The following is a 12052-nucleotide window of genomic DNA, read 5'->3' as shown; positions in this document are numbered from 1 at the left end:
TTAAGGAGGAAACCAAACCTGCAGTTTATTTGTGTGGGCTAACTTTCTTCCAAAAATATTTTACTGTATGTACACTTTATTGTGCTCAACAACTAAGTGTAAATCTTGAGACTCCAGAAAACTGTGAATATTTAACATTTTTGTCAGATGTGGTTAATAGTCCACCCCCACCCCAAAAGAGTTTACTGTGGTAGGATATTGTACCAATTTAGTCCATTGCATTCCATTCAATTTATGAGCCAGGAGTCCACGAGGGGCTTTAAAAATGAATTAAGAACAAAATCCATACTGTAAATTTGAATATTTAGTTACCTGCAAGAGAATATATACAGTATATTTCATGTATCATTGATGAAAAACATTAGAATGATATTCTAATGTTTTTACTGAATACCTTACTATAATTATTTATATGACTATTACTATTATTCTCAGTGATAGAATTTTAAGTGTTAAAAACTCCACAAGAATGTAGATGGCAGCAATGCATTATTACTCAAGGAAGTGATATTTAATTATATAAATATACATGGACACTGCCACAACAGAAAGATGGGTATTCGTCTCATTCAAAATGTATATATTCAAGCCTGACCTCTCAATTTTCTGGAAATGAGAGTACAGTCTCCCTGTCTCCCTATCTCCTTTTATTCTGCAATCAAGGACAAATCACAAGAATTCTACTGCTAGCATTCTGTGCCTAGATAAAATTGTTGGAGAATACTTTATATTCTTATTGAATATTATTCTTACATAAAAAGTGAATGAGAATTTTATATGTAATAGGAAGCAACAAGAACTTATTTGCAGAGGGATTTACATAAGGAAATAATAAGAACAAAGTATTTTTAAAAATAATATTCAAACATACAGCATGATTTATGTTAAAGAAAATAAATTAAATATGCCTTTTAATTATAAACATATAGCAGCAGATTTAAAAAAGTGACCAGGTAAAATACATATTTTGTCTGGGGTCATGCACCACACAATATTGTGAATTTCTACCTTTGAAAGCTTAATGAATTATTGAACACTGAACAAAGGAACATAATGACAAAAAATCTATATATACTGTATGTATACACAAATTATGCAATTGATTGAAGCGTAAGAACATTGGGCTGATCGTTTTAGTACCTACTGTAACATTACATTGAACTAAAGTGACAAAAAAGCCCTTGCAATGGCATTATTCTAACAAAAACACCAAAGCCAGATTATTTACTTTTAAAATATTGTATAATACTTTTACCTTATTTATCTGATTTGTGAAAGGCTTTGGTATAGGGTTATGATAAACAAAGTTGGTCCCAAATAGTTTTCTTACTCTAAATCCAAATGTAAAGGCAGCTATACTTTTATATTGTATAGACAGATACTGGTGTGACTATCATTTTCCAAAACCTGGGAAGGATCAAGATTTTTAAACTGATAACAGCAATGGTGTGTTTCCCTTTGAACTTCCTTCATGCAAAATTATAAAATAACTAAAAAAGGAGTTTAACACTAGCCTTGGATGTAAACTAGAATGTAAAACTAATACAATCTATTATTTTACTAATATTAAAGAGAATAGTGAGATAAATATCTCAGTTTAAATAATTTTCTATTAGTAATTTCAAAGTTAAATATGAATCTGAAGCAAAACAAATTATTATTTGATATTGTTAACTTTTAACCTTATTTGAATTAATAATTGTGAAGAGATAATAGATACCCCAGCAGTTATTAGCAAAGGTGACGTTAAAAGAGTGACCTGCTTTGAAATTAAATGTATTTATTATGAGAAGGATAAACATATAAACTTCGAGAGCGTATATAAAATATTATTACCTATTGTTCGGGTGTCCATTTGTTCCACAAAACCCCCACAAAACTCAATGTCACCCATCCCGATCAATCTTACTCACCTTCATGTTTCTAGCTAAGGACTCCAAAAATATGGACAAACAGCTATGATGGAAGCCCCTGTGTCAGTAGCAGCATTCCAAGACTCCACAGTCACCCACTGGCAATATGGATCTTAAACATCAAAAGCTCAATCTAAAAAATATCACAACCACTTCCAGTGATCTTAGCAAAGGGAATGTATACGTTTCAAACACAGTGTCAAAACTTTTTTTATTGCAGTTAAACCGGCCAACTATATACTGTACATTTCTGCTCCTTAAAGAGGTCCAGATTACATTCAATGTAATAGCAACAGGAAATAGCCATGTTCAGCATAATGGACAAACAAGATGAGTCATGCAGTAATCTGCAGTAATGGAGTCATTTAAAGTTCATATAGGAGTAAAACAAGAGTCATTGCCACAATTCTATTTTCAATATTTCTGAGTGTCATGCTCCACTGGTTCACACATATGTTTCCCGGAGGAGCTGAATTACCAAATGGAGAGTAAAATTTTTAATCTCTATCAACTCTGTTCCAAAATTAAAATTACCTCAGTATGTTTATAACGCTTCTGTATGTGCCTTGATAGTACACCCAGATGTCAGCAAATTGGAGATCTTGAGTGTCTGAAGAGTGCACTTCCTATATCTTGTAAGTTAAATTTCACAGAAGGCTGATATACCTGAAAAAATCCAGCATCACCTGAGATCTACAGATGCAGATATTGGTCACTTGAAAAAGCAAGAGTTTCAGAATCACAAAATCAAAAGTGCAACCAGATTGATGGTCTATTGTGCAATCATCATCCCTACCTTACTGTAGGGGATTGATACATACAGTAGGTATTTCTTGCATTAGGAATTATCTTTTCACATACCCCAGCTTGCTCTCCATGAGAAACACAGACAGGGATAGAGCCTGGGATCAGAGCACAGGGTCTTCCATTGTACGGCACCCCTGGAGCAGTTGGGGTTAAGGGCCTTGCTCAGGAGCCCAATGGAGTAGGATTCCTCTGCCGACTGCAGGATTTGAACCGGCAACCTTCCAGCCACAGATCCACCGTTCCGCCCCTGTAAGTGTTCTCTCCAAAGCTGGAGCATTCCATGATCATCTATCATATGTTCCACAGGGCTGGTCATACTGTGTGGATGTCAGAATCCAGGTTGAAAAGAAGGGTCTTTTATCCTGGCTTATACTTTACAAGGCAGACACACCAGAGGAACACAGAAAAGGGGGTTTCAAAGATACTGTATGAGAAAGGCAAACATGAACATGTGCACCATCAAAATCAACTCATTGAAGATTATAGCCCTTGAATAAAAAAAACAAACGGAAAAGTACTGACTAAAAATTCCACCACTTTGTGATTCCAAGGTGTCAATATGAGAAAGCAATGTGGGAACCTTTAAGATAGCTCACCAAGTCTGTATATTGTGGTCCTGAGAATTACCTGCTCAACCTGCCAAAGAGTGTGTTGATTCCTTATTGGTCTGATCAGTCACCTTTGGGCTCATTTCATTCATTAGATGTAATAATTTGTATTACAAAATAAAGGCATAGTTGAATAAGTGTAACGGTAAAAATATTCCTCTGATACATATCGGACAACCCTCCCATTGTCAGAAAAAAAATGACCAAGTGAGTCACATAACTTTTTTTTGTTTCGCTGATATACTGAGAGGCACAAAGTTAAAAGAAAAAAGAATACTTACAAAGCATACTTATAAATTAACACATAAACTAGTATTTACAAATTATTTATAAAGACAGTGAGTCTCTTAACCTAGAGAGTATCCAAAGATACTCTCACTTGCTCCTTCAAACCTTCATGGACCAACTTTACAGTAACCAAAAGTGACATAGTAGCATAGGAAAATAATGCAACAAAAGACCCTTCATATACTGTAATATGTATGTAATATACTGTAATTTCTTGAATTAGGAATTTGTCTTTTCGCATACCCCAGCTTGCTCAGGGGGCCAACAGAGTAGGAATCATCTGCCAGGCACAGGATTTGAACCAACAACCTTCCACAGGCAGAGATCCTTAGCCACAGTGCCACTGCTCCACCATCTCTCTAATAAGGATTCACAACTATGAGAACCATTTCTCTACACCAGATAAAGCATCTCAGTCTTTCATCAAATATAAAAAATCCTTTTGTGCATAAATTTATGCACAAATTCTGAGTTTTTAAGTCATAATTCTGAGTTTTTAAGTCGCAATGCTAAAATACGGAGTCACAATTGCGAGATACGTACCATAGCGTGTTTTTTTTTAACTTCCTGGCAGAAACGGGCTTCCATAGAGTTCTGAAAAATCATATTTTTTTTAAACTAAACTAATGGCAACATTGTAATAATTTGAATAAGTGATGTTTAAACAGGCATTGTCTGATTAGTAGATTGGGGAATTATACAGTATAAGGTTATATACTGTCAACTATTTAAAGCAAACTACAAGGGAGCATCCTTATTTTATCCCTTACTTACAGTACCTCCCATTGTCAAAAGAATTGCTCTGGTATTAATATATTGTGGATAAAATGCCTCACTGTCACGCCCGACATCCCTCCCTAGAGGGCACTCCACTGCTCCCATTATTGTCCATGTGATTAAGCTCTCCAGGTGTACCCTTTTAGCGTTATTACTTAAGACCAGCTCCTCCCATCCTCGGGGCTCATCATTAGGGTAAGATGTCGCGAGGCCCGACTAGCAGCAGGAAACCCTACGTCCGTCTCCTGAGGGCATAGGCCTCATCCCCGACACCTCCAACTTCCTGAGCCCAGGGTCTGGAGGATCTCGCCCCGTCACCCTTGGACCTCCATGTGTTGTTTGTCCGTGTACTCCCCCCTCCCGGGGATTTGAACTTTGTCGCGTCCCAGGATGGATTCCTTGTTGATGGACTCTCGGACTGTACTTTGACCTGCCCTTGAACCCGTTTGGATTTGGATGCCGGTTTGTCTTCCCCGTACACTGTCTCACGGATTGTCACTATTATTTTGTGCACTATTAAACCCCTGTGTGTTCCCTTTTACCACGCCTCCTGTTTTCTCCAGCTCTTACCGCATCGCATAGGGTCTTCTACAAGATCTGACACGGATTTCAGTCCGTGTTCATGACACTCACCTGATTGATGTGCTTCAGTTTATCAATGATCTGGTTTATTAAAGGATCGGTTCCTTTCACTTTTACTTCTGGGTTGGCCATCTGAGCTTTAATGCCATTGCCAACTACTCGGAGGGTGTAACTGGAAAAGAAAACAGAAAAACTAGTACTACTTATTTGTTATAGATTCCAGTATGACAAGGAACAATAAAAACAAGTTTAGTAACCTATGTTTTGGTGGATGCTAAACAAAATTATAAGCATAATACATTTTTGTTTACTTTATTCCTTCTAATACAAATATGCGCAGACAATAATACAAGTATTTTTATTTCACTGTTATATAAAAATAAATTATTTTTTTAATGTATCACATGTTGTTATACCCTCCTTGGATGTATTTTTCACTGCCAGATGTCCACTCAGTTTTAGAGCAGTGGTCTATCATGAACTGGAGTGATTTAAGAAACAACTAAAATATCTAAATAAACACCTAAAGATGTGAAGTTGTTACTGAGCTACAAAAAAAGAGGTATAATCTGCAAATATAACTTGCTATTACTATAAAAATAGACCAGTATTGTAAAATTACTATGAAGAAAGCAAATAAAAACAGAAGCAAAAAACAGATATGTGAGGTATGATGGTGTAAAAACTGCAATTTTCCATTCCCACCTAGAGACAAATGTGAGAGGGTTACCCAGAAAGGAGTCACCTTTAATGTCTGACACCATATACACTACAATTTTGTCAATTTACACAGACAATCCTTGACATATCCTAGCTAATACACAGTTTCCTTGAATGGCACACATAGAGGACTAGATTTACAGTATAGCTATAAAAGTTGCACATGCTCTTAATTCTTAGGTCACTCATATGCTAATTATAACAGCCCTGTATGTTTTAACTTACAAAAAACAGCATTTTTAATAAATCCATTAAACCAACCTTCATGGGGATGGCACATACATAGGAAATGGGCCTAAAAAGAGGATCGAATGCAGCAAGACAGTAAAAGCAAAAAGGAGAAAGAGAGGAATCATCATCATAGAAAGAGAATATTGACTCATGGGAGAGTTTACCTCTTTTAAACAGACCAGAAACGTCACAACTCAGCTGACTGCAGCCGCAGGAGTGGTGATTAGACTTGACCCAAGTGCAAGAAACCGGAGAGTGGTGGAAACACTCAAAGAGACCAGATTGGTTGGGAATCGAGCACTCCAGGAGAGAGGGAAAGTGAAGTGCTAATAGGGGGTCTCCTTGAGACCAGGCTAGGTGTACGCTATCAGCTTAGTCTCCCAGGATCATTACTCCGACAGAAGCTCTCAGGTGCAATCAGCATCGGATACTCAGGTGCCCTTTGAACCAATCAGGGGAGACATCCGCTAGGAACAGGGGACAAAAGTGTCCCATCCTGTAGTCCCCTCTCATCTTCCAGAGCCCCATCTCAGTATAGCCACTGGGGAGGCTTCTAGTCAGAGCCCGGGAACAAACGAATCCTCAGAGACCTCAGGCTAATGAGGTGTCGCTTATTCGGTTTTGGAGCAGATTCCTAATGCCTGGCTCCCTAGGAAAGAGAGGTGAAGACTTCACTGGGGCGCTGGTTGGTAGCTAGGAAGGGAATAGAAAAAGTGACCAAGGCAGCCCAAAAAAGAAAAGTGATAGAGAAAAAAAGAGCCCTGAAGTGCTGGAAGAAAAAGGCTGCCCCAAAGTGAAGCTGAGAAGGCAGGAGCGATGAGGGCATTTGGAGAAAGGGGCCACAATCCGGGTTAGGTTTTTTCAGTGAGGGCAATTGCTGAGGAATCCTCATTACGGGACAGCAGATGCTGCCCCCTAAATGAGATCAGGCAATCAATGGAATGTGGGAGCCAACTGAGTATGGTCCAAGTACCAAGGCAGAGGAGCAGTCCGAGAAAGTCATTGAAAGATCAGCCTGAAGGAACAGAAGAGCATGGGCTGTGGGAAGGCATACTGCCAGGGAGGAGGTAAGAGGAAAAATAGAATAATGATGAAGCCCCGCAACAGAGGTGCCTTGGCATTATAAAGGAAAAGGGGGAATTGAATAATTGGGATAATAATATTTAGAATGGATCGGATGAAAGGTCTGAGTGGCAAGCCCTGGAAAACAGTGAATCCTCATGAGAATGCCCCAGTTTCCCAGGGTAACCTGAGGCCGAGAGACGCTGCAGGAAAGCAATAATAACAACACATTCTGCAGATTATGTCTAGGTAATCCGAACACAATAGGATAACAGTACTCTTTATATACTCTTTAGCTATTTTGTTTATTAGAGGGAATTCTGGTTTCTTATATTTTGAAATTCACTGGCTAGAATTTCATTTTGGTTAATGATGCATTGTTTAAAATAGAAAAATTGGTTCCCATTAATTTGTTAACATCAGTTTAATTAGAGAGATTTAGTCTTGAACTGCATAATTTTGCTTAATATGAAGCAGGTTCCCCCTGCTATTTAAGGTGTTTATCACAGAAATGTTCTATATCTGTAGAAGGCAGGACCTGTAAATGTCTGTAAATAATAAATGTGAAACATTCTGTGATTATAATAATAATAATAATAATAATAATAATAATAATAATAATAATAATTGCTTACACTTATATAGCACTTTTCTGGACACTCCACTCAAAGTTCTTTACAGGTAATGGGGACTCCCCTCCACCACCAATGTGCAGCATCCACCTGGATGATGCGACGGAAGCCATAGTGTGCCAGAACGCTCACCACACATCAGCTATTAGTGGGGAGGAGAGCAGAGTAATGAAGCCAATTCATAGATGTGGACTATTAGGAGGCCACGACTGGTAAGGGCCAATGGGAAATTTGGCCAGGACGCCGGGGTAATTAAAAATAATAAAAAATGTTATTAAGCCATCCGGTCATTACCCCATAACTGTGCTAGAGAATAAAGAAGTCTTGTGCTTTGATATGCCTACTGTAGTATTCCCCGATTTTAGTGGGTAAACATATCATAAATCTTTGTAATTTGTTTGCAAACTGGTGTCAGGACCGTATGTTTGCATTTATTTGATAATTTCTTACTTTACAATTTTATCATCCCCTTTTTTAACAATATTGTTTAAATAACAAATCATACATGTTAAATAATGCATGTGAAGCTATATATTACAAAAGCATTTAAAGTAATAGGATTATGCATTGAGTATTTTATTCTCAAAATATGTGCAATCCGGTTACATGAGTGTGAGGCATGCATGTGGTTCATGAATTTGAATTGCATAAAAGCTGAGGATACTGTGCTCTGGGTACAGAGCAAAACTGACTGTAGTATGAATGGTGGTTTTGCATTTTGATATCTCTCTTGAAGACCTCATAGAGGAAAGTCATTTCTAGATCTTAATTATTATTTATGATGATGATAATGCAATTTCTCTGATATTATTTCATTTTTCACTATAGGCAAGCGTTGTTTATTCCATATTGATGTGAAATATAAGTGGGGGTCTTACTTTAAAAGTACATAGTGAATTAGAGAACTTGATGCAGTATGTACAGTATGTGAGTTACATATTTTAACTGAATATATAATATAATTTGTGGTTTATCTTTAATGTACATTTGTACATTGATTTATGTTTAATGTTTCTGCATAAGCAATGACAGCAGGTGGATTTGAATGCAGAATTCCTATGATGTAAGTTCTATCTTTTCTATTCCGACGTGCCAGTGAATAAAATGATTCAGTTCCTGTGTCATCCTTTAACTCCATCAAGCACAATACAGAGTAGGAGTGTGTTATGCATTGAAGGTTTTGAGGCTATCCTTTTCAAGTTTGCCATATTCTATTATTTTAATTGCAAAACTAGGCTTCATGAACTGTATGTATTAGAACTTATTTCAAAGCTAGATTCCAAACCACTTTTGATTTGAATAACAAATCCAGGATGGGCAATGTATGTTTAATGCACAGCAAGTTTTCAGATACTGAAATCATAACCCTACAGACCTTTAAAAATGAGAATGACAGCTACCTTTATTGAAAACATTTCCTTGACACGTTCCACTGTACTACTGTACTGCTTCAAAAACAAACATTTTAAGTAATAATCTTTATTTTATGTTCTCTGTCACTTGAGTGACAGAATCAGCTATATGATATGAAATTCCCCAGGGGCTAGAAAAGATCCAGTGTCAGATTGAAAATATACAGACACACAGTTCAATTAAGTTTAACATTCAAAAACATTATGTTCAGTGTACAATATATTCACCAATCTGTTATTGTTTTTAATGTTTTTAATTAAATATTTACTTAACCCTTGAAGGAAACAATGCAAGAGAAATCTCAGACCATTTACCAATAATGTTCCTTGAATCTTTCATTGTTTAGAAGGGCATGTCTAGATTTAAATTGACATCTGTCTCATAAATAATCAAATGAATCAACGGTGAACGGTGTGGATCAGGGGTCACTAACACTTCAGTCACAGTCAACCGCTAGCTCTCTCTTCCAATGAGCAGCTTGCCTTAAGCTTTGAAAATTCCCCCACTTAAAAAATATAGAAGTAACCTAACCATGGATTTTGGGATGTACAGTAACAATGCAAATCAATATTAAGGAGCATAATTTGCTACCATTGGTATCATGGATGGAGAGGCGGTTTGTCAATAAATAAGCAAAATATGTTCTATTTTAATTAAGGAGGGTTTTTATGTGTTAAAAACAAGTGTTTCTATCTCATCTTCATTGTGAAAGCTGTCATTGAACAAAGAGAATTGTCCGCAAGCATTTTTCAACACAATGCAATAATTCTGAAAAAAAGACTTTCCTACGGGATAAATGCAGCCTGTGTTAAAAAAGTGAACTGAATCCAGCATGACAAGTACAGCAGTTGTATATTTACTAAACCAGTGAAGAAAGTTATTGTAGTAATAAAGCTGTTATTTGTTAGACCGAAAACAAAGCAGATTTTACAGATGTTAAGAACACTGTGATATTTATTTCCAATAATCTAGAAGAATTTAAAGACTTCACCAACAGGTTTGAAATTATTTTTCTATGTTCTAAAGTACAGTTAGAGACAGAGTGCACAGCAAGAATGGTATCCAATGCAATAGAACAGTTAAAAAGAGTTTTGAATATGTGCAAGTTATTTCTATTTACTTCAAATATTGTTGAAGTCTTCACCGTTTAAGTGGAAATCTTGACACTGTTGCTTTGAAAGTCATAAGTGGGGGAACAGAAATGTTTAATGTGCTTAACAATTATTTTATCAAAAGGAATGTGCCAACTGGGCAGCTTATATCAAAAACAACAAATGGGGTACCAGTAATGGGTAGGCATCATGATAAGTTTCATTGTAAAATTACAAAGCAGACTCTGATTACCCTCATTTCTTGGTTATTAAAATTAGCTTTGATTGTGCAAAAGTCTTCCAAAATCATCAATATACATATGTTTTCAGTGAGATGTTAATCCATGTTTAACAATGGTTTTCTACGCACTGAGGACCAGTGGCTAAGTGTTGTTTTTATTTCCATTGTCTCTAAAAACAAAGTTTTCATGCAGCTGAGAAATGAAAGTACCACACAAATAACAGACAATGAATGACTGTCTGAAAGATGTGACATAAGAAGTGAACAGCCGAAGCTGTGAATAAAAAGGGAAATAAATGGCAATTACAAACATAATGCAGTTAAAATCATAACCTTTAGATTACAAATGCAAGACAAATGCAACATTTTCCTTCAGTGCTTCAAATGCTGGTAGTAAACAAAGCCAAGGCAGGTCTCCTGGGCAAAATGCAAGGACAGTAGGGTCTCAACATCTGCAGATTTAACATTTGCAAATTTGCTTATTTGCATTTCGTTCTAGCTGATGAGGTCCTATATGGGAAGAGTAGAACAGGAAGAAACCAAGCTGAACTTCCACGTAAGCTGCGCAACAGACTAGGATTGCAAGATGAATCTAGCTGGTGAGCCACTCACTGCCACCTGCCAAAGTACGTACTACAGAGCATCTGCTTCGCAACATGAAGTTTTTTTATTGTAATGAGCTCCCGGGTGTGTCAGCATGGTGGGGAATGACAGACTGGAGACAATTTTACAGGCTCACTGACAGTTTCATTGGAGTGTGGCGTTCTTCTCACAGAGGCAGAGAGAAAAAGTGCAGGCTGGAAGCAGTGGAGGGATATGTGCTGTTTATTTTAGCTGATCAATAAGTTTGAGATTACTGTTATCTCATATATACTATATATACTGTAGTATAACTATGTGACAGAATATGGGTGGACTTAGTTATACGGTAGGCAAATTTGGCTCGGCAACGAACCTTTTGCGAATGTTGAGACTCTACTGTACAGTACCCTACTGACTAGGCTTGGCCTGATATTCAGGATAAGATTTAATGTTTAATGTTTTTCTTGATTTTAAGCATTGGAATCGTGCATGATGTTTACTTCAAACACCTTGGAAATTGATGTTAGTGTTATTTATGAACAAGATCACTATGTAACCTGGATTGGGTAGTATTGGAAATGGATATCCACTTTTTGTCATATTTGTGGAAAGTGACATCCATCTAGAGTACATCTACAACTGTTACTGATTTTGGACTCTTGTGGATACAGACAAGTAACATCCTCACAACAGCAGTATAATTTTGCCCCACATATCTTGATGAGTCCTTGATGACCTTTTCTGACATGAATTCAAACAAATCAAAATACCAAACCCATCTGACTGATGCGCATCTTAATAATTCCACATAGTTTGCCCTCTCAACATACAGGCTGAATTCCACACTTCAGTGGACTCCATCATTTTTAAGACAGATTATTAAATTATTTTATAATTGTTAAATGTTTACTTTCCAATCATCAATCAATACATTTTGACTACATGTAGTTCAGGATTTATTTTATTAATCTCCTGTAGCTCTCAACAAAAAAGGTGGGAAACTCCTGATCTACTCTGTTTGAATGTACCTGTTTTTTTAAATATGGTATTTTTGTTGTGGGTCTAACACCAAAATTATTCAACATCATCACTGCTTCTATCCTTC

At 36.7% G+C, this 12052-nt stretch overlaps 1 protein-coding gene across 5 annotated transcripts in view; it reads right to left on the bottom strand.

Annotated features, from left to right (window-relative positions):
* gpc5a (glypican 5a) overlaps nt 1-12052 on the bottom strand; it is a 350786-nt gene that overhangs the window by 225661 nt on the left and 113073 nt on the right. For all 5 annotated transcript variants that reach the window (XM_088603546.1, XM_088603556.1, XM_088603535.1 and 2 more), the window contains exon 6: nt 5027-5147. In XM_088603546.1, the coding sequence (XP_088459672.1) occupies nt 5027-5147 (121 nt within the window). The remainder of the gene's footprint in view (nt 1-5026; nt 5148-12052) is intronic.

This window comes from Lepisosteus platostomus, chromosome 2 (assembly GCF_059453375.1).
Source record: "Lepisosteus platostomus isolate fLepPlt1 chromosome 2, fLepPlt1.hap1, whole genome shotgun sequence".
Taxonomy (NCBI): Eukaryota; Metazoa; Chordata; class Actinopteri; order Semionotiformes; family Lepisosteidae; genus Lepisosteus; species Lepisosteus platostomus.
Note: the sequence above shows the minus strand (reverse complement) of the source record. Positions and strands in the feature narration are given on the sequence as shown.